General features: G+C 34.9%; 1 protein-coding gene across 1 annotated transcript; it reads right to left on the bottom strand.

The window, feature by feature from the left end:
* Window positions 1–539: 539 nt before the first annotated feature.
* On the bottom strand, window positions 540–23,916 carry LOC132543520 (tetratricopeptide repeat protein 7B-like). The gene is made up of 20 exons (XM_060207031.1): window positions 23,758–23,916; window positions 22,229–22,377; window positions 21,542–21,710; window positions 20,451–20,706; window positions 19,978–20,056; window positions 17,103–17,236; window positions 16,356–16,419; window positions 15,468–15,605; window positions 14,935–15,018; window positions 14,242–14,346; window positions 13,752–13,927; window positions 13,298–13,370; window positions 9,101–9,261; window positions 7,627–7,743; window positions 6,179–6,291; window positions 4,171–4,314; window positions 3,966–4,063; window positions 3,416–3,520; window positions 2,637–2,728; window positions 540–2,205 (listed from the first exon to the last, which is right to left on the bottom strand). Exons 1-20 carry the CDS (start codon window positions 23,876–23,878, stop codon window positions 2,073–2,075), a joined length of 2,511 nt encoding a protein of 836 aa, XP_060063014.1. The 5' UTR covers window positions 23,879–23,916; the 3' UTR covers window positions 540–2,072.
* Between the last annotated feature and the right edge of the window lie 710 nt (window positions 23,917–24,626).

The following is a 24,626-nucleotide window of genomic DNA, read 5'->3' as shown; positions in this document are numbered from 1 at the left end:
AGTTCAGTTTTTTTTTTTCCAAAAGCTATGTCGGGTTTCATCAAATCTCTCAGACAAATTCCATGCTTTTAAGCCTTTTGGTTAGTCAGAAGAAATTGTTTGAAGGCTATAACGAAGTTGACCCTTGTGACCCTGAATAAGAGCATATCTTTTCGCAAACTTTGTCGAGTTTCGTCCTAAAATCATATCAGCCAAATACTAGGCCTATGCCTCTAGGCCTTTTGGTTAGTCAGAAGAAATTGTTTTAAGGTTTCAACAAATTTGACACTGTGATCTTGAATAAGAATGTAATGTCACAAACTTTGTTTGGCTTCATCCCAGCAACCCATCACCCAAATACCATGATATTTGGTTGGTTGGTTATTGAGAAGGAGTTGTTTAAATGGAAAAGATGACACACGATTGAATGCACGACCGCATACCTCACTTGGCCCTTTGCACCAGGAAATCTTAAAACTATACATAGCGCTGTTAAATCTTGAGATGTATATCTTTTGAGACAGACTGTTTACACAGAAAAAAAAACACAAATCCTCAAAAATGTGTCACAAGTTTAATTCAAAAACACAAGATAACTGTAATTAATAACCAGTATATGTATTTACATATCACATTATAACACCAGACATCTTTACAGTCTCAACAACACTTGTATTGCACCAGTTGTAGAATCCATTGATGATTGTAACACTTTCAAAGTTTTCAAGTCTGCAATAAATCTATCACTTAATTTCCTAGGTTTATAGATCAATAAATTCTCTAATTATAGAAATATCAAACTTTTGACTTCACAAATCTGAAATCATTAGGAGTAACACTGGTTTATGCTAATTACATTAAAACTCTTCCCTTTTAGATCACCAACCAAACATTTCTCAAACTTTTTTGTCCATGATTGTGAATTTTTATGAATGAGACAAGATAATAAACTACAATGGAAGATCGTTGATTACGGCTGTGATATCTATTACACTGTTACCACATCTCAGATTTACAACATCTACTGTTCTATATCTACAACTGATTTCTGTAAATTTTAAATAATTTTGAAATAATTCTACCCTGTGCTACATCAAGTTGGTCCCAACTACTACCATGAGTAAGAGTAGAAACAGAAAAGGATTAACATTTTCACAAACAAAACAACATGAATATTTTTAAAAATTCAGAGAATGGTATTGATATGGATTAACATGATCACTCAGAGAATGGTATTGATATGGATTAACATGATCACTTAGAGATTTATTTTGCTGTGAATGATGCTTTTTCAGCATAACATCACAATTTTTTTTTTTTTTTTTTCAATATTCAGAAGTATTTCGAGATAACTTAAAATGGTATACAAACTTAAAAGGATATTTCTGATTTGATATAAGAATTGTAAAATCACATAATTTCTTAAGGCTCCAAACTCATTGTTATTAAAAAAAAATTAAGAAAATTCAATTTGGCGCAGACTTGATATCCATCAACATCAAAAACTTATGTCAATTTTTTAAGAAAATATACATGTGAATTTGCAGACATCCGAGTTCACAGATTTCAACGGAGTTAAAGGAAAAAGAAAATATATATATAAAAAAAAAAATGGAAAGTTAAGGATTTTAGAGTGACTTGCAACTTTTACATTTTATATTTGTGTACCTTCACTATCTCATCAAAAACTGAACACCTTTACGAGCAAGTATCACAAATGCTTGTGTAAAATAAAAAACTTTTTTTTTCTTGTTTTGAAACAATATTCATTTTTAAGAATATGATTCTTTTGTCAAAATGATCTTACTATTTCCTGGATATTTAGAAAAAAAGACAGCATAAAAATAATGTATATTTTGTGAACATGTCATCCAACTGTATTCCAAATGAAGATGGAGACTGTTTTGTTTAATACAAAGGTCAAGGTCCCCTGTTCATTATTCCCAAGAAGTAAGGAGAATTCAGACTTGTGACCAATCCTAAGTATGGGATGTTTTGGATAGTTTTTATTCCTAAACCGAAATTGAACACATTTACATGAAGAAGGATTACAAAAGTTCTGCATAAGTTGTTAATTAAAATTGAATTTCTTATTACTGCATGAGACGTGGTATGACAGTAAATGGAACAGTTGGACTGCTGGCCTCCAGTGCTAATGCTGTTGTATGACAGTCAGTAGCTGCATCGTCCTGACCAAGTGTCTCCAGAACTAAGCCAAGGAGATACCTAAAATACATACACAAGAATTACAGGTAAGTATATGTCTCAGTGCTTATATGGTCATTTTTAAACAAATGATTGAAACTACTACAATGTATGGTCCCAACCTCTACCCATATTTTACAACTTTATATATAATCTGATATATATTTCACAAATAAACAAGTGCCTTGTTTGTGTACAAGTGTATATACTGTAAACATTCAGTATCCATGAGTGAAAGGCAAGTAAACTGCACAGACGGAAATGAGGCTGCCCTAACAAAATTGGCAAAACGCAGTTTGAGGAAGCCTGTGTGTCCTAACTTACTAACTTTATATGTTTTAAGAAATTCTGAAGGAACAAGGTTGCTCCAACAACCTTTTTTTATGACTATTGATGGAAAAGAAATAAACGTTGGACATTCACACTAATAACATGTATTTTTGTATAATTACCATGACTCGTGAGATATGGGGTCAGTGTTGACAGCATCTCTTAGTACTTTCTCAGCCATCTTGTCATTCTCTAGTTGATGTAGCACCATACCCTAAGGAAAAAAAGAGGATTCTTCAGCAACAAAACTCAAACTCAGCCTCACTTTAATATATCCTCTTCTCTTATCATCAGGACTTTGGGGTTTAGCTGTGAAATGTGACCTTTGCCCTGCTGACCTTGACAAATGACAACCAAAATGTCTGTCTGATTCTATGATGTAAATTTGAATTAAGCTTTTGAGGGGTTCCTTGACATATCTTGTTTGCAAGCACATTTGTGGGCTAATTCTGACCTATGAACCTTTTACCTTGACTACTTTTAATGCTATGGTATAAATACAAACTAAGCCTGATCAGCTATCTTGTACACATGGTTCTTGCTGCTTCAGAATCTGAGACACACACATGTATGAACAGATGTATAAAAGGACACACAAACAAGGCGATCACTACATATTACATTGCGAATGCGGTGTTGGGGGGATGGGTGTGAAATAAAGCAAATTCACCAAATTATCCCTTTATAAGTTACTCAGTGCCAGACACTGACAGGAAAAATTATAGGAAGGAATCAGTAAGTCCTATCAAAAAAGAGGTCAATGAGTAAACTTAAGGCTTCAGGTGGTTGTTACGACAGGTGTAACAGCTGTTATTATTAGTTTACTTGTCATCTCAGCTAACACAGTAATTCCTTTCTCTTCCCTTTAACTACAGGACTGAAACCTTCAGTAAATATTTACCAGGTGTTGTAGAGATTTTGTGTGGCCTGGGTTAATAGAAATGGCATCCTCATAGCACAGTTTAGCTTCAGTGTACTTAAGTTTGTGTTCAAGAACTCGTCCTTTCTGCAACACAGAGGAATAAACCATAAAAGTAAACTTTAGGATGTTTATAAAAATATGCTGTTCTTCATATTCAAATGAATTGTAGCTTCAAATGAAAAATCTAATCACACTTGGAAAAGCAGACAATGTAAGATCTAGTAACATTTCTTTCATGTAATGGTTGCTTTACAGCTGATGGAGAATTTTGATACAGCTTATAATGAGTGAAACATATATTCTGTATTGACAAGTGTAAAAGTCCATGTAGTGGAAAGTATTTCATTTATGGTAGCATGTTAAGTGTATTACAATGAAGGCGATCAGTGAAAGAATAAACATAACACAGTCTATTAAAATCATTACATTCCTTTAAATCTAGAATGCAATAAAAATAATATCTACAAAAAATTGTAATTTATTTCAATTTTCCAAATTAATACTGAGATGGCAAATAATGTCCACTTACCATGAATGCCACCTGGTGAGAGAGAGGGAAGATTGTGCTGGTCTCTACGACACAGGCCTCAGCTTCGGACATCTTGTCAAGTGTCAGATACAGCTCGGCTGTAACAGATACATCAACATACAGTACAATAGTAACATACACATACACGTTGTAACCCTCGAATGAAATGTTTCAGGATAAAGCTACCTCACACTGGAACACTTACCTAGATGAAGCCATATTTGGGCCTGAAGAAGCCATGTCTGTTGTGAGCCTGGACGAGGCTGGAATGTACTATTTAAGGAAGAGGCTACTTCAGACATTGTCTGTTCCACCCGAGATGCTGCTATAGACTCTGCTCTTAATGAACCTGAAATATAAACATCATAGTCACTTACCATTATGCTTCAATTATCATAATTTCACAAATCATCCCTCAAAGGATCCTTGCTTTGTAACTTTTAAAGTCACTTCCAGACTACAGAAATGATTCTCAAAATTCATTCACCAAAAATTTTAAAAAAAAAGACAAAGTATAAGGAATATCTTTTAAGTAAATCTAATCTGACATAAAATGGAGGAAAAAGAAAAAAGGATTTTTATCAAATGACAGACAATGAAAAAAAAATTATCAGCTTACTAGCCTTCCATATTGTTTGCACAAATTTTGGTTAACAATCATATACAGTAAAACAAGGATACCGAAACAGGAACTGGGGTTGTTTTTGTCCAAATTTCCTTTTTAAGTTAATCTTTTATTCCCTGTAAGTTCAAATCATTTTTTGTCTCATTATATACATACTGACCTGTCCAGGGCAATATACCCAGGTTTACTGTTTTTGTATTACACACCCACCCATGCAATACAGGCATGCACGCAAAGAAATATGACATGTCCCTTCCCAATTGATATCATTGCCTGATACAATGTATACACATTTCTGTGCAAATATCTATTTACAGTGACTGTTGATATTTTGTTTACATTTTTAATGGTAAATTTGTTTGCCAAATCTAGGTCTGGAGAATTCGTTTACAATGTCAATTTCTAAATTTATTGCCCAATAAAGAATATGATTTTTGTGTAATATGGCATCCTTTGTATTACATTGTCAATGTCTACAGCTATTTTTTTCCCAAAACATTTTAGAACAAGAATTGAGAGAAAAATACTCATACATAAGTTGAGGTGTAGGATGGGATATTTCACCCTTGGGGTCACAAAATGTGGTAAAACTCTCGGCAAAGTCTCAGGTTTTGTGACATTTTGTGACCCCGCAGATGGAATATCCCTAACCACACCCCGGCGTATGAAAGTGTCTTACAATCCATACCTTGGTCTTTTAATAAACCCTGACTGATTGGTAACTTATAAACTGACATCAGATACAATAGCGGAATTTAGCACTATATGACCTATTATGATCACAATAACAAACACTTTTTTTTTTACCTTAGACAAGCGATCTGCAATTTTATAGCTTTAAAAACATTCAAATCTGCTTTAGAGGTCACTTCTCTCCAACAAATAACTGTCTATAAAGCCATTGGCTTCAGGATTTACATAACAGAATACCATTCATAGCAACTGAACCTCTATAAAGAGGCCACTGTCTATAAAGGCCACTTTTCTGTGCTCCTTCACATGACAACTTTGTCAACTGTGAACTGTTCATTTGTTACCAGGCTCTATGTATAAATTTAAAACAAGAATTTTAGACCAATTTTCCCAAGAATCTTCCTAAAAAAATCACAAGTCTGTCAATAATCAAACATGTTGACCAACAAAGAACCTCCAATGCTCCAAAGGATTCAAACAATTAAGAATGAAGTGAAGTTTACAACTGCTATTGTAAATAGATGACTGCTTTCCTCATTCTCAACCTGTCAACATGTCTTACATACACCCAGACAAATGTATTACCTGGCAATTTTTCTTAGTATGAATGGATTATATCTATTGAGTTTAGCAAATCAGTTGTTGTATTACTTTGATATGAGTCAATGGTCTAATCTATTTCCCTTGCTGCATTGCAACCAATGCTTCAGCGAAATAGTCTTGACTGTTAACTGATAAGACATGAGAGAATCATATAATGTTTAGAGTTTACTGTCATTAGATGTATCAGTTTTGAACAGTACATAGTGAAGGCATAGTGTGACATTTTAACACCAAAAAATATATAACAGGAAAACTTTCTCATTTTACATGGAGACTTTTAGTTTTTACTTACCAGTGTCCCTCTCATTCAGTTCATTAAGCTGTAACTGTGCAAAACTTCTGCGGTCAAACTGTGTCCTATCCGTAGCTGTGGGTCGCCGGCTACTGCGGACATCTGTCACAGCCCTAAAACAAAGTCAAAGAGTAAAGAATATCAAAACTGACCTTGTGCTCAAATGACAGTCTAAAGACACACATGTATACATTTTTAGAAACTACAACAAGTTCATTCTTTCATACAGAAGTAGAACATGGGGTTTACTTTCCTTATATCACTCCTGGTGATACTGTGTTCTGAAAACATCACATTTATTAACCAGAAAGTCCATTCCTTAAATCATCTATATCAATTCCATTCTGAGAGAGAACCTGTTTTAATGTCCTGTAATAATGGGCCAATCTCTACTACAGAGTCACATCACATGCTGTATAACTAAATATAACAAGAGGCTAAGCAGCCTTGATGGTCACCTGAGATAAGCAACACTGGATACAAACATTAAAGGGTAAGTAGCTTTCAAGTGGCACGGAAAAGAAATTGTGACATTGATGATAATGTTTTAAACCCTTTGGGGTCAGTCAGTGTCAGTACATGTATACCATCAAAACTGTCGTCCTATACTTATAATTCTTATCAAGCTATTTCCAATGGGGAAAAAATGTTATGCTCAAAATGCAAAACTAACAATAAAAAACAGAGTAAACTTTACCCTTCCCCAAGGGGAAACCAGGGGAAAATGTGAGACCCTGGGGCTATGAAATACAAGATTTTGGTAAAGCACCTTAAGATGCTTTCATCCATGAGAAGCAATTGATTCTACTATATCTGGGTGTTTAGAAGAATATTTTAAAAATTTCAGTCAATATGACCCTGGAGGCCAGCCAGGATTCATCAAGCTGACATCCTATATTAGCAATTCTAACCAAATTTGAAATATTTCCCGTGGAAATTAAACAAATTATGCTAACAAAGGTGCTTTTCCTATTAAAACTATAGTAAACTATAGTAAATTTTGGGGAAATGTGAGACCCTAAGGCCATGAAATTAGCAACTTTGGTAAAGCACCTTGAGATGTTCCAAACTATGAAAAGGATTAAACTCTACTGTATCTTGGTTTTGAGAAGAAGATTTTTGAACTTCAAGTCAATTTGGTCACTTTTGGCCGTGTCCATCTGGCACCTGGGGGGTTAGGACCATATAATTCATTACTTAGGTATAGTTTAAACCCTGGAAGGTTTCTACAAAATTGAACTGAAATTGGTTCAGTGATTTTTGAGTAGAAGTCAACATTTTCCAGCTAAAATAAAATAAAGGATTCTATAGGGCTACAGTGTAATTTTTACAGATATGACTTACTGGGTTATTGAAATGGGGTGATTTTTAAGAAATTAATAAATCTGGAAGAATGTTAGGGTATTAAAATATCTAAAAAGGAATATTAACTGTCCAGGTGTACTCACTCCTCTGTATCAACCTCGTATAATTCCTTCCACAGTTGTAACATGTGTTTACAAGTAGATAGTGCCTGTTCTGGACCATATAGGATCTCCTCCAATCTTGACTTGGTCAACATCAAACTGACGATATACAAATTAACACAGGGGTCAAACATTTAACTGATTTAACATAAAATTGAATATAGACAAATATATAGAGAGCTCAGATGTTTATTATAGTAAAGTCATTAAGTTAAAACACACTGTCAGCAAAATAAATACCAAAATTGAACTTTTGACGCTGCATGGTAAATTTTTGTAAAGGGATATTATTTTCCTGTAAATTGTAAAGTGCTAGTTTGTAGGATATATAGAAGATTGGGACTCACATCAAGTCCGTATCAACTCATCACAATGTATCAATATGGTTCTACAGTTTTCTAGATATTCACAGGAGGCTGACTGTATGTCAATACAAATATCTAATATTCACTATAAAAACAATGGATATAGGATAACACCACAGTGAGTATTGAAGGACTAATATTATGTATTAATCATATGAACCTGCATTTTGTAACTTCCTTCGGTTTTCTAGGTACTCGTTCAATGTTCACTACACTAGTACCATCAAACAATGCTATTGTTCAAGAACTAAGGATGTTTGGGTACCTACTTATTCTGAGCTGTTCAGTGAAGGCTTGAACATATCACTTTGTTTCACTATTTACTTACAGTTTTCAAGATACTCGTTCTGAGCTGTATTCAGTAATCTTGAACAGATCAGCTTGTTTCACTATTTACCTGTGTGAAGATTTCTGCATATTTGTTCTGAGCTTGACTCTGTGAAGACTTGAACAGATCAGCTTGTGTCACAATTTACCTGAGATTTTCTGGGAACTTGTCTAAAGCTACATTATCAACCTGAGATTTTCTGGATATTTGTCATAAGCTGCACTTTTTACCTGAAGTTTTCAGGGTACACATCTAAAGTTACATTATTTACCTGAGGTTTTCTGGGTACTCGTCTAAAGCTACATTATCTACCTGAGATTCTCTGGGGACTCGTCAAAAGCTAAATTATCTACCTGAGATTCTCTGGGGACTTGTCTAAAGCTACATTATCAACCTGAGATTTTCTGGATATTTGTCATAAGCTGCACTTTTTACCTGAAGTTTTCAGGGTACACATCTAAAGTTACATTATTTACCTGAGGTTTTCTGGGTACTCGTCTAAAGCTACATTATCAACCTGAGATTTTCTGGATATTTGTCATAAGCTGCACTTTTTACCTGAAGTTTTCAGGGTACACATCTAAAGTTACATTATTTACCTGAGGTTTTCTGGGTACTCGTCTAAAGCTACATTATCTACCTGAGATTCTCTGGGTACTCGTCTAAAGCTACATTATCTACCTGAGATTCTCTGGGTACTCGTCTAAAGCTACATTATCTACCTGAGATTCTCTGGGTACTCGTCTAAAGCTACATTATCTACCTGAGGTTTTCTGGGTACTCATCTAAAGCTGCATTAAGTAAAGATATAGCTTCATCAAATTGTTTCTGTGCTGTCAGTAATAGAACCAGAAGATGAAGGGAATGGATGTGATCATTTCTGTAACGTAGTGCCAGCCTCACATTCTTAATTGCATCATTGATCTGAAAGAAAGATACTTTAGTTAAATATCATACTAGACTTTGTAGTATGGATAGAGTACTATAGGGTGTTACAAACCTGTCTGTGTATGGGTAGAGTATTATAGTGTGTTACAAACCTGTCTGTGTATGGGTAGAGTGTTATACAGTGTTACAAACCTGTCTGTGTATGGGTAGAGTAGTATAGTGTGTTACAAACCTTTCTGTGTATGGGTAGAGTATTATAGTGTGTTACAAACCTGTCTGTGTATGGGTAGAGTATTATAGTGTGTTACAAACCTGTCTGTGTATGGGTAGAGTATTATAGTGTGTTACAAACCTGTCTGTGTATGGGTAGTGTATTATAGTGTGTTACAAACCTGTCTGTGTATGGGTAGAGTATTATAGTGTGTTACAAACCTTTCTGTGTATGGGTAGAGTATTATAGTCTGTTACAAACTTGTCTGTGTATGGGTAGAGTATTATAGTGTGTTACAAACCTTTCTTTGTATGGGTAGAGTATTATAGTGTGTTACAAACCTTTCTTTGTATGGATAGAGTATTATAGTGTGTTACAAACCTGTCTGTGTATGGGTAGAGTATTATAGTGTGTTACAAACCTGTCTGTGTATGGGTAGAGTATTATAGTGTGTTACAAACCTTTCTGTGTATGGGTAGAGTATTATAGTGTGTTACAAACCTGTCTGTGTATTGGTAGAGTATTATAGTGTGTTACAAACCTGTCTGTGTATGGACAGAGTATCACACAGTGTTATAAACCTGTCTGTGTATGGGTAGAGTATTATAGTGTGTTACAAACCTGTCTGTGTATGGGTAGAGTATTATAGTGTGTTACAAACCTTTCTGTGTATGGGTAGAGTATTATAGTGTGTTACAAACCTGTCTGTGTATTGGTAGAGTATTATAGTGTGTTACAAACCTGTCTGTGTATGGACAGAGTATCACACAGTGTTATAAACCTGTCTGTGTATGGGTAGAGTATTATAGTGTGTTACAAACCTGTCTGTGTATGGGTAGAGTATTATAGTGTGTTACAAACCTGTCTGTGTATGAACAGAGTATTATAGTGTGTTACAAACCTGTCTGTGTATGGACAGAGTATCACACAGTGTTATAAACCTGTCTGTGTATGGGAAGAGTATTAAACAGTGTTACAAACCTGTCTGTGTATGGGTAGAGTATTACACAGTGTTACAAACCTGTCTGTGTATGAACAGAGTATTATAGTGTGTTACAAACCTGTCTGTGTATGGACAGAGTATCACACAGTGTTATAAACCTGTCTGTGTATGGGTAGAGTATTATAGTGTGTTACAAACCTGTCTGTGTATTGGTAGAGTATTATAGTGTGTTACAAACCTGTCTGTGTATGGACAGAGTATCACACAGTGTTATAAACCTGTCTGTGTATGGGTAGAGTATTATAGTGTGTTACAAACCTGTCTGTGTATGGACAGAGTATCACACAGTGTTATAAACCTGTCTGTGTATGGGAAGAGTATTAAACAGTGTTACAAACCTGTCTGTGTATGGGTAGAGTATCACACAGTGTTATAAACCTGTCTGTGTATGGGTAGAGTATTATAGGGTGTTACAAACCTGTCTGTGTATGGGTAGAGTATTATAGTGTGTTACAAACCTGTCTGTGTATGGACAGAGTATCACACAGTGTTATAAACCTATCTGTGTATGGGTAGAGTATTATAGTGTGTTACAAACCTGTCTGTGTATGGGAAGAGTATTAAACAGTGTTACAAACCTGTCTGTGTATGGGTAGAGTATCACACAGTGTTATAAACCTGTCTGTGTATGGGTAGAGTATTATAGGGTGTTACAAACCTGTCTGTGTATGGGTAGAGTATTATAGTGTGTTACAAACCTGTCTGTGTATGGACAGAGTATCACTCAGTGTTATAAACCTGTCTGTGTATGGGTAGAGTATTATAGTGTGTTACAAACCTGTCTGTGTATGGGTAGAGTATTATAGTGTGTTACAAACCTGTCTGTGTATGAACAGAGTATTATAGTGTGTTACAAACCTGTCTGTGTATGGGAAGAGTATTAAACAGTGTTACAAACCTGTCTGTGTATGGACAGAGTATCACACAGTGTTATAAACCTGTCTGTGTATGGGTAGAGTATTACACAGTGTTATAAACCTGTCTGTGTATGGGTAGAGTATTACACAGTGTTATAAACCTGTCTGTGTATGGGTAGAGTATTATAGTGTGTTACAAACCTGTCTGTGTATGGGAAGAGTATTAAACAGTGTTACAAACCTGTCTGTGTATGGGTAGAGTATCACACAGTGTTATAAACCTGTCAGTGTATGGGTAGAGTATTATAGGGTGTTACAAACCTGTCTGTGTATGGGTAGAGTATTATAGTGTGTTACAAACCTGTCTGTGTATGGACAGAGTATCACACAGTGTTATAAACCTGTCTGTGTATGGGTAGAGTATTATAGTGTGTTACAAACCTGTCTGTGTATGGACAGAGTATCACACAGTGTTATAAACCTGTCTGTGTATGGGTAGAGTATTATAGGGTGTTACAAACCTGTCTGTGTATGGGTAGAGTATTATAGTGTGTTACAAACCTGTCTATGTATGGGTAGAGTATTATAGTGTGTTACAAACCTGTCTGTGTATGGACAGAGTATCACACAGTGTTACAAACCTGTCTGTGTATGGGTAGAGTATTATAGTGTGTTACAAACCTGTCTGTGTATGGACAGAGTATCACACAGTGTTATAAACCTGTCTGTGTATGGGTAGAGTATTATAGTGTGTTACAAACCTGTCTGTGTATGGACAGTGTATCACACAGTGTTATAAACCTGTCTGTGTATGGGTAGAGTATTATAGTGTGTTACATACCTGTCTGTGTATGGGTAGAGTGTTATACAGTGTTACAAACCTGTCTGTGTATGGGTAGATTATTACACAGTGTTACAAACCTGTCTGTGTATGGGTAGATTATTATAGTGTGTTACAAACTTGTCTGTGTATGGATAGAGTACTATAGGGTGTTACAAACCTGTCTGTGTATGGGTAGAGTGTTATACAGTGTTACAAACCTGTCTGTGTATGGGCAGAGTATTATAGTGTGTTACAAACTTGTCTGTGTATGGGTAGAGTATCATAGTGTGTTACAAACCTGTCTGTGTATGGGTAGAGTATTATAGTGTGTTACAAACCTTTCTGTGTATGGGTAGAGTATTATAGTGTGTTACAAACCTGTCTGTGTATGAACAGAGTATTATAGTCTGTTACAAACCTGTCTGTGTATGGGTAGAGTATTATAGTGTGTTACAAACCTGTCTGTGTATGGGTAGAGTATTATAGTGTGTTACAAACCTGTCTGTGTATGGGAAGATTATTACACAGTGTTACAAACCTGTCTGTGTATGGGTAGATTATTATAGTGTGTTACAAACTTGTCTGTGTATGGATAGAGTACTATAGGGTGTTACAAACCTGTCTGTGTATGGGTAGAGTGTTATACAGTGTTACAAACCTGTCTGTGTATGGGCAGAGTATTATAGTGTGTTACAAACCTGTCTGTGTATGGGTAGAGTATCATAGTGTGTTACAAACCTGTCTGTGTATGGGTAGAGTATTATAGTGTGTTACAAACCTTTCTGTGTATGGGTAGAGTATTATAGTGTGTTACAAACCTGTCTGTGTATGGGTAGAGTATTATAGTGTGTTACAAACCTGTCTGTGTATGGGTAGAGTATCATAGTGTGTTACAAACCTGTCTGTGTATGGGTAGAGTATTATAGTGTGTTACAAACCTGTCTGTGTATGGGTAGAGTATTATTGAATGTTACAAACTTGTCTGTGTATGGACAGAGTATTACACAGTGTTACAAACTTGTCTGTGTATGGGTAGAGTATTACACAGTGTTATAAACCTGTCTGTGTATGGGTAGAGTATTATAGAATGTTACAAACTTGTCTGTATATGGACAGAGTATTACAGAGTGTTATAAACCTGTCTGTGTATGGGTAGAATATTACAGAATGTTACAAACCTGTCTGTGTATGGCTAGCTGTAGGGACAGGTGAAACAATGCCAAATAGTCACTGGGGTCATACATGTGTGCCCTGATAACAAATATAAATTGTCAACATCAATTGCATGCATAAAATTCACCAATTTTTTAACATGTAACATTAATTTTATAATTAAATGCAATGTTGAATTATTTTTCTAAATCAAAGGATTGTTCTAATTGACAAAACTTCTCCTGTAAACACGTAACAGTTTTTTTTTTTTAATCAACATTCAAATTTTTGTAAGTTGACATTTAAGCGAACAAGAACAATTTTTCAGGGAAATCAATTTACAGTCTTAAGTTTACTCCATTGATAACCAATGTATCTATTTTTAACAATTTTAGTATATCTGTAAAAACAAAAAATACATAAATACTACAAGCTCTACAATATCCCTGTAAGAGTATGGAGCTCTATGTTATAAATCACCTGTTAAAAGCTGCCAGTGCTTTCTTATTGTACTGCTGTCTATCCGCCTGCAGTCTCATTTCCATGGCAGCCAGACTGTAGCCAATGCCGAGGGATACATGCACTCTTGCACACAGTGGATGGTCATCAGCCAGACACTCCAGGGCTTGTTCTGATAGCCGGATACCTTCTGTATACTACCAGCAACAACGCACATCATTTCAGTGGATATTTACCACAAACTACAGATATTTGTATACTCTGCAATGTGTTGATAATTGTAATTATTTTTTAAGTAATTTATTGAGAAACTGATAATTTTCTTTTAAAACAACTGTCAAATCAAACCATATTTAAAGTGAAAACAATAAATTAAATGACTACACTGAGGCATGAAAATTAAAACTCTACAATGCAGAATGACCTCTGAACTGATAAGGAAATTTTGTTGAAATACCTATAGACTTGTAAATATCTGTATTAGAGACAGGATGTCTGTAGTAGGACCTACCTGGTGTAAATACTCGTAACAGAGCTTTGCTCCCTGCAGTAATACTGTACAGTTCTGAGGTTTGAGACGAGAACATTCCTTCAGCACCAGCAGGGCCCTTGTATACTAAATAATCACAAATTATTCATTTCAATCAGTTATGGCAATTCTATATCATGTTTATTTCTATACAAATTAAAATGATTAAAAAATATTTAACCATACACAGAAATTAAGAAAAATTAACAGTATTTTTTACAGTTATCTCCCTTGCATTGCTACAAGAAAGGAGAGATGCACTTTCTAGTAAAACAATGTTGGATAAAATATGTCTAACCATATATCAATTAATAATGAAGCTTATATAACAATCATAAAACTTATTTTAAGTTTTTTTCTCTATTATTTTCAGTTACCTCCCTTTCATTGATGCACAGATATTGTTGAATGATAACTAATCAGCCATCCATAATTAGTATCATTTTACAGATTTCTTTGTATATAACCAGGATTTGAACAGCTTTCTAAAAAATCAGCTAACCTCCGTCTTAAATACACTGATATATAATGTGTACTCCGATTTAATACATCATAATAGTTATTGTTTTTAGCGTTAATAAATAAGTTTGAATTATTCTGCTTCATCTGTTACATAGAATACTTCAGTTTTACCATTCACAGCCACTATACAGTAAGGATCTACACTTAACTCACCTTTCCAGCACATATGAGGGAGTTAGCAAACTGGTGCCAGATATGAAACTCTTCAAATGAGAACCGCATTGCTCGCTCAAATGACTGCAGCAAAATAAATAAACAAATCAAAAGATAAACAACAATAATTTTACAAATTAAAGACTATATATCAGTCATTTTTACCCCTCCAACTACATATTTAAGGGTTGAAATATTATAATGCAATGTATGTTTAATTTTGTATTGTACACATTTCAGCTACATAACACCTTTAAATACAGTGTTCACTCGATTGAACTATGATATTCACTCCTAAATTTTCTAGTGCGAAGAATGATTTTAAAACAATATTTTATGCAAATTAGTTAGAGGGAAGATAACTGTCTTTTGGAAAGACCAAAACCTGATGTGTATTTAAGTTTTCTAATTTGTCCACTGTCATAAAATTCATATAATTTTCTTCTTTAGATTATTTTAATCCAGTAAAAAATAAGTTAACAGTTAACTTGTGAAGTGATATAACAGGCAGCCAGTTTGTATCAGTAGAATACCTCTGAGAGCTTGCTGAACTGAGCACGTTTGACTAGAGCCACGGCAAGGAGATCAAACACAACCGTCGTATTCATGAAACTATGAAGACGTGCCTCATCATGTTCCTCTGTTCTGTTTAACACTGCTTCCCGAGTCGCCTATCAACAACAATATACAAAATATTACACAACTTATATGTCATGTGACCAATTCACCTTCCATACTTATCCCACAATAAGTCTATGCTTGGTAATAAGTCCATCTCTAGCCAGGTGTTCTCTCCCTTGGCTTTTTCCAGGATAAGTACAATAACACATCATTTTTGCCCATTATTATTGTAAATGAGTGAAACTTATTAGTATAGCATCTGTAAACAAAGGTATAGGAATTATTGTTAATCTTACAAGTCATATCCTACAAAATAATAATTTCTTTGCTGAATTCTGAATTTCACCAATCATCATCAAGCATTTCCCTTACTGCAGTCAATTCTTTCTAGAAAAAAGTCATTTTGATTACATTTAAAATTGATAGCTATCAAAATACAGGTGACTGAATCTTTTGACTGTGTTTGTAAAGTCATACTGAAATTAAGAGAAATTTGATCTAACAATTGTATCTAGTTTTTGCGAAACTGTTTGGCTACATGAGTAATATATGACATGTAAAACACATCAACTGACACTACAAAGTTAGTTAATTGATTACAAACGACCCATGATATGATAATGGTGAAACATGTTTCAATTATTTACAAAATGTTGTTATATATTGATTATTCACTCTACAAGGCATATACATATTCCTATACCCAAGTGCCCTGTAGATCATGTGATGAACCAAGCTAATACCTACAGAACTCTCTATTGTATGATGCCTAGGAGAAAGGTGAATTGTTGGTGACTTACAATAGCCTCGGCTATGAGCAGTAGTAGTAGTGCCTCCTCATTCTCATCTCTCGGCAGAAATTGTCTGATAAAATAAACATGACAATGGTGAATTCATTTGAATTAATAACACAAAAATGGAGACAAAGAATAAGAATTTGTTGTTACAGAAACTGAAGGAAGGTAAAATATACCCTTAGCTGAACAGCTAAGATCATTTGTGGACAAGAGTCCAACAGCAGATCATTTTTTATCTCTCCCACGTCCCTCAGCAGAATGTACATGAAACCCCTGATTTGCCACGAGTACGTCTTTTAGTCACCTAATATGATTGCATGGAGTGATGTACTAAGCCTGTATTCACAAAACCTGTCTAATGCTCAAACTCAACTTTTGTGCTCATGCTCAACTCTGTTCAAGTGTGAGAATGTAATCAAAATTTATAATCATAAAACTTCTTGACAATATGCTCTTCTGAGCACAGTTACCGAGTGAGCTCTCTAATGGATGGAGTCTCTTTTGTACATTGCATAATTTTATGCACCTGTATTCGAGTAGACTAATGGTTACTGGTATAAAAAAAACAGTTTGTACCGTGATGGAAGAAGCCACCTTGATCCAAGCAGTACATTGCAACAAGGAGGTACTTTTTTTATCAATGACAGGTTGTAGTGTAAACAGTGGACATTTGAACCTGCAGCCATTTTCTAATTCCATAACATTAATTAAAGCACACGACTGTAAGCAACATTTCCTTAGTGTTGTTACCTGTCACCAGAGTACTTTCTTGGCTGGAGTGAGTGTGTCGCCAGAGTAGTGGGTTTCATCGATGGTCCTATGGGAATGTACGAGTTCTCACACATTCCACGTAGCAGCACCTCTGCCAGTTGACGTGCCAGGGTCTGCCACACACACACACAAATAAGAAAAAAAAGAGAATAAGATCTGATCTACATATTTGTTTGTAAGTACAGACTCCAAAATCTCTTAATTATCCATGTTGCAAGAAAACAATCAGTAAATGTTATAAGAACATTAATGTGCAGTGATATTATTTCACATCTGTGAATTACATTATTACAATACGGTCAAAGTGAGCCTAAAAGTCTTTTTGAACAAAAACATCACTGTTAAAATTAAAACAAAGAGAAAACCACTTTGTAAACAAAAATACAATTCTAAGTTAAAATGAATCAAATAAGGACAAGGAAAAATTAAGGGACTCACAAAAAAGAGCTCGGGGGAATAAGCCCTGGTGTTTTGAAAGAGTAAATATATCTTCTGCTCCATCAACAACAATTATTCAAAATGAAAACTTTGATAGTGAACATAAATTTATCAGCCCTTCAATCGTCTAGCTTGCATACAAAATATCTCACATGTTTACACAAAGTTCTACACCTAGGAAGATTTTGTTGGCTATCAGGTCAAAATTTCAAAGTCAAAGACCATCTTTTACCATTTTTGACTGAGCAAGGTTGTATATAAGATAACTCACAATGCTATGTTTATCACCTTATACTATGGAGTCTTGTATACATATCTGGACTGTTTAAATGTGAAGATGTTGACTCAGTACAAGGACGTTGAAAATATAGAAAATTTCTACAGAATTGCTATCTTTTTCAGACAAAGGTGATCTCCATCAAGCTGAATCTATAGAAATAAACCTCGTAATATGATTACTCGTATATATCAAGAACTTTGGTCAACATAACTGTTATCAAATTGTAGGAAAGGGTGCTGCTTAATTTCCTGTGTGTCTTATATGTGGATCAAATAAAAAAAAATCGCTAAAAACCAGCCCCGTGCATACTTATCCTCAGGTGCAGTTTATAGCCCAGAAAATATGGTATGTTCAAAATATTTTCTTTCTCATGTATCAAGAATGTTGAATACAGATTTTTGGTTCTAGTTTGATCATTAGTCTTGGTTAAATATTTAAAGATCATAATTCATTACTGTCAGACATTTTACGATTTCCCTTCAATATATCCAACTGATATTATCAACAATGTTGTAAGATCTAGTTCTATACCAGATTCCAACAATCTTTAGTCAATATCTAAGGAACAATGTAAGATTTTCCATTTTCAGAGTGGCATATCTATATGCCAGTGTCACAGTCCCAACCATAATTTTGTACATTTTATCTGTTTATATGTATGAAATAATATCCCAGTTATTCTGAACATTTTGTACATGTATTTAAGGAAATAATTTTGATAATATCTAAACTAAATACTGTCTATCTATTTTTCTTAATAATCCCATGTAAAAGATTTAATTACGGATTCTCCTGATCCGAGTTCTTTATATTTGAATTTAGTCTCGTGAGAAAGGAAATGTTCATGTAAGCGAGAGCAGCGGTGTAGATTTCGGCAGGTTGATAATTGCTTGTATGGGGTTAGCCATCACAAAATACAGTTTGCGGTAAGTTTGTAAACCTTTATAACACCCTTATATTCCAATGCTTACCCTGAATCTGTTGTGTTTGGTATTTGGGCCGAATATCACTATGTATATGCTTATAACAGCTGATGAGTACAGTTCAAAATACATATGTTATGGGTATAGAATGACTAATTTTTGTGAATTGGATTATGTATTTAGTTATTATAAGCAGAAATAGTCAGTTTATTTATCAGAAACTTGAAATTAAGACTAGAATTTGCTAATGGAATTATATCAGTTAATTAGCTACATACAGTATTAGATGGTTGTAATAATATAATATTTGTGTATATTGTGAGATACTAAATGAATATATGTAAAGCTTAGTAATAGGAATGGGATATTTGGTTAGACATGGTTATATTATGTAATTACTGTTCTACCCCATGATGTTAGTGAGGATGATGATGATACTACTGGTACAAAGATGGTACATGTTTGTGTCCTATGTGGGCCAAGATAGCTGTTGCTAACGTACTGTGTGGGCAAGGCAGTGTAGCCTGATACCATGTCCTGTGTGGGCTGTCCTGTAAACATATGAGGTCTGGTGTGGACTGTTGCGGTATACAGTCTGGAGGTAGACGGACCTATCTACTGTATATGCTGTCCTGTGTGGACAATTATAAAGATGTCCTGTGTGGGCAGTCCTAAGATGTCCTGTGTGGACCATTATGAAGATATCCTGTGTGGGCAGTCCTGAGATGTCCTGTGTGGACAATTATTGAGATGTCCTTTGTGGACAGTACTTGGTGCGTCATTGGATCTGTTAGCAGGGAGGACATTTGTTCAATTCGGTGAACATTTGCAGACTGATGTAACGTTTTATAAGCAGGTCATCCAGAGACGCTTTTCAGAGTCTTTACCAGAGACATGTATAGATGCTTGGCTGTATAGACTTAAATATATATTTCTATAATTATAGTGTAAGTGTGGTTATGAGTGAGGGAGTGAAGTGTGCTGAATTAGGGTAGGAGATACATCTTGTTGTGTGTATATAGTGTAATAAACTTGTATATATTGTATTTTGGTTGTTTTAGCCATTCTTTGCGAGTCACGCTCGTCCAGGTTACAGCCAGTTTCAACTCTCTTTTTTCAGCCATACTTGGGCAAGTCATAATCAAATGACAATTAAGACGTTAATTTCAATCATTAACACTTCTTTACCACAACCTGTGTAATCACACTCTACCTGTCGTAATCCTTGTGTGAAGCGGGATTCTACTGCTCTCAAAAGATCTCTAAACCTGTTGACACCTTTTTCCAGATTTCTATGGAAAGAAACATACAGTATATGAATAAATAACAAAGTAGGGTTTTTTTTTACGAGTTAAACATTTCTGAAAATACTTCTTTTACATTATGAGAGATATCATGCCTAGACATATATAACAAAATATTTTCATCCCAAATGACATGGTATTTTCTCTGAAGTATCAAAAAAGAGATAAACATAGGGTTTGATGTGTCATGACTATATGAGTAATAGTCAAAACACACCAAATGAAATACAGACAAAACCAGAAACCTGCTGTGGCAAACTTTGTTTTTCTTTTAGCATTTTTTGTGCTGATGACCTTTATTCATACTCTTTTTTTTATATGTAAACTAAAAAAAACAATATGTACATTTGCGGGTTGGGGGTAAGTACAATCACAAACCAACCCTCGTTTTATATAGAGAATGGGTGACTGTTGTAGTGCTGTCTCCAGGATCATGCCAAGACTATCTTCCTGAGGAATTGAGGGTGTTGGGGATGGACTGACTCCAGAACCACTGGAACTGCCTGTCCTATCCCTCTCTTGGAGGTACAGTAAAGCTAGGTCACCAGCCTTCTCATAGCAGCTGATAATCTTCTCTTCCTGTTCTGCTACACGAAATTTACTGGTGGAGCTAGGTCCAACCTTCTCTATACAAATACCTGGAAATTAAGATTGATGGCTGTTTTAAAAGAGGTTTTTAAAAGAATAGGAAAATTTCTAACATATCAGACAATATTACATCTAAACCACTGTTCTGACCTTGCCTAGAGTTTTAAACATTTCTACAAAGGACAGTATAGGCTAAAATTTGTTATTTTTGTGTGGTTCTAATTTTCGTAAATAAAATTTTTGTATTTCAATTGCGTAATACTGTTCAAATGAAAATAAGTCCTATACAAATAGCATTATTTACCAAAGATTATGGTCTGCCTAGAGAGGACAGCATTTCTTAGCAAGTATAATCTGCTATGTAAAACTTTCTATTTCTTCACATCAATGGTGCAAAAAATTTGTTACCAACAAAATTTTCAAACTTAATGAAGTCCAACGAAAAAAACTGTTTTTAGCAGTATATATGGCACTTTGTCAAATCACATAATGTTTCTCTCCATTTTTTCACTATTTGTCATCATGTAAAATGTTTCATCAACCAAAAAATAAAAACAAAGACAAAGATTTGTTTTACTCCTATAAAATCATTTATTTATGTGGGGAATTTGTTTCTGTTTGATTTGTGGGCAAATATCCATAAAACGATATTTAATTGATAGAAGTTGACAATGATTATAATGCTAGATGTAGCCCCACAAATATATATATGACTCTACAGTAATAATCAGACAGACAGACTGACAGACATAGATATATTTCCTATGTAGCCCTACTGACAAATTAAAACGAAAATAAAACAGCAAATTTCCAATGTATTATACTCAATTTATACCAGAAAGTCTGACTCAATGCAAGTTTGATTATTTGCTTTCTATATTTCACCTTTGATAGCAAAAGACTCTGCCACTATTTGAAGCTGGCGTGTGGTAGCAAAGTCCTTTGAGGCCAGCTCCTCCAGATTTACATTCTCATCAAATATATCAAGAGTCGCCTCATATTGGCCCTGGCTGTAGCTGATTTTTGCAAGCAACAAATTGGCATCCAGGCTCAACTGAAAATATATATATTGAAAAAATCTAAACTGTAAAGTATGCTGCACAATAAACATGAAATCATGTCTAGTAAAATACTAACCGTTGTATACAGCTCGGCTAGAGAGAACTTCGTTTAAGCTTGACTGGTTGAGCATCAGACTAGTAAACCAGCAGCCCTGGGATCGAATCCTGGCAGAGGCATTGAAATATATAACGACTGCTGTCACACTGGTGCCCATGTAAGGACTCTGGAATAACACTTGGCCTTACTTTCACAAGTATTTTATAACCACTAGAAACTCAATAATGTGTAATTTCTTGGAGGGACAATATGTAACCTTGGTAAAATATTATCTGCAATATAACACTTCAATATAACACTTGAACACTATGTTCTCCAGATATAAATATTATCCTTACACAAGTGAATAATTATCAAAAAGTTCAAATGAGGGCAATAAGGTACAGGGATGTTTTCTTAAAAATTCACATATCTTTATCATAACCACAGTGATATTCTCTCCATCAAACTAACCTTGTTTTTTGCCTTGGCAATAAGTTTCAATTGTTTTTCTGCATCTGCCAGGTGTGCCCTTGCCTTGCTGCTGTTTTTCTCTAATGGAGGATTTTCTTTGAGGTACTCCTCTAAATGACTTTCTGCCAGAGTAAACTGTTCATAATAGTCTGAAACGGAAACAGAAATCTCCATTAATCATCTCTAAAATTTAATTGATGAAAAATATTTTATGGATATTCAAAAATGATTTATGGATATTAAAATGGTTATAATTACAGATATCGATGAAGTATTTTTGAAAATACAAGAACTTAATAACTCATGACATTTTTCAATTATTTATGGATCCATCTATGGATAACAGATATCCATAAATCAGAAATATAGTGACTTTTTTAAACACTTGGACTTTGATAGCCTACCATAAAAATACACCATAACAGTACAAACAACACTAGGATCATGTGCAGTGATTCAGATTCAGAACAGCAACAGCACCCAACAAATCCAGACTCCTACCCCTCCCCCCACTTCCACCACCACCACCACTTCTAAGTGACGACCCCTCCCCCTAAGCCAACCCCCCCCCCCCCCCCGCACCCCCCACCATCCCATCAAATTGATAAACCAAAATTGTTGACTCATTCAGAATTCAGACACTTTAGTAACCTCTGGGTGAGCATATATGTTTCTGTTTAATGAAACGCGTATTCATCACGAGATTTTTTTTCAACTTTAAGTAGATCTGTATGCATAAGGGATAATATCAAGAAAGATTCGCAGGTAAATAGCGGGAATGTCGCCTCAATTGAAAGCTTCGCTTGTAGGGAACCATCTTCTATCTTCTTGTTGCAATGTACTCAGTGGGGAACTTAGTTCCCCCTTACACCTTGCATGTGCACATACGAATTATAAAAATATTAATATATAATTTAGGAAAATGAATTTTAGGTCTTGATTAACATTAACTAACATGTAGTTGGTATTAAAGGACAAGTAGTGGAACAATCTCCAGACACCTTGACACTATATATTCTAATACAAGTTATAAAAGGATTAAATGGCAAAAAACAGGGATGTTAATATGGTAATATAATAATGATTTGGGTCTTATATTTGTATTCCTAATTTACTCACTTGGCCCCTGTTCATTGTGCTTCATAAGTACAAAAAGTCAGGCTTCATTCAAACGTCCTTATATACATTGTTACATTAAAACTGGGCAGTAACAGTCAAGTGGCGGGGCAATCCCCAAACAGCTTGACGGTTACACTAAACAGTGAACTTATCGGGATGATCCTTCCAGTGGGTATTCAGTCTGGTTTTGAAGCTATTCACAGAGTTTGCTGTAATAACACTATCCGGCAAACTGTTCCATGAGTTGATTACACGGTTGGAGAATGTATTTTTGCAGGTGTTGAGCCGAAACGGTCGTTTTTACGGTTTATTCCTGTTCTCTCTCGTGGCTATGTATCCTGGTCGTACAAACATGTATATTATAGAATAAATATATTCATTTGTTGCGAGTATGAATGTACTTTACTCACCTAATTCGGAGGATTTACTGGAAAGTTGCCGTGCTAGCTCGCTGGCTTTTATCCAACACGAATCGTTTCTACATTTCTCGATTTCTGATTCCAATCTCATAAACTTTGTTTTGGCTGTCATTTTAACCGGTGTTCATGGCGCGTTGTGAAAAATTCCGAGAACTTCGAAAGGTAATGTAAAGTTGATGGAAACACCCGAAAAGTTACAAAGTTCCTGTCCGGAAATAGATATATAATCTAAAACAAGAACAAATATTCATTTTTACCGAAATATTCTCCCAAATACATATAACTTTTAAGAAATCTATTTCACTATTATTAAATGAGGCTAAAAAAGTCAGAATCAAAGATGATGAAATGGTAATATACGACTTTGTGTCAATTATTTCTTTTGGTTGTAGATTATGGGCCCCATGATCGAGCATGCTCAACCCACGTTTCTTCCTTTTCTGAGTTGTCCGCCATAGTAAATGGTATGCACCAATAAAATAATGTGTTATTTGGTCGTGTTACCGTCATCATAACCCATTTTATGTATTTTGTATTGGTGAGAGAGCATCTGTTATAGCTTAAGATGATTGATATGTTTAAAAAATGTTTGAACCTGAGGAAAGTCTGCAAATCAACTGACATATTTTTTAGGGAAAATGTTTTGTTGAGCTTGACAGCAACTAAAATAGAAGTAACAAAGTGGCAAATTTAATGGTATTCGACTAAGTGATACCGAAGTTTGTAGTCTCAGCATGTGTGTCTCATTAATGATCGCCAATAAGCAGAGGAAGAACGACCATTTCGTCAATTATTTGCACGATTTTTCGGATTAACTGGTTAAAGACAACATCAGTCACATTATACACATAATTTGACAA

Source organism: Ylistrum balloti, unplaced genomic scaffold, assembly GCF_031769215.1.
Source record: "Ylistrum balloti isolate Yb309-2 unplaced genomic scaffold, AGI_CSIRO_Ybal_v1 Utg369758, whole genome shotgun sequence".
NCBI lineage: Eukaryota > Metazoa > Mollusca > Bivalvia > Pectinida > Pectinidae > Ylistrum > Ylistrum balloti.
Note: the sequence above shows the minus strand (reverse complement) of the source record. Positions and strands in the feature narration are given on the sequence as shown.

Bases quoted from the DNA above. Each gene is read 5' to 3' on its own strand.
- LOC132543520 (XM_060207031.1), bottom strand. From the start codon at position 23,878: ATGACAGCCAAAACAAAGTTTATGAGATTGGAATCAGAAATCGAGAAA. The intron at 6,292-7,626 runs GTGAGTACACCT...ACTTTGTTTTAG, and splicing joins TACGAGGTTGATACAGAGGA to GGCTGTGACAGATGTCCGCA. The intron at 4,064-4,170 runs GTAAGTGTTCCA...TATCTGTTACAG, and splicing joins CCAAATATGGCTTCATCTAG to CCGAGCTGTATCTGACACTT.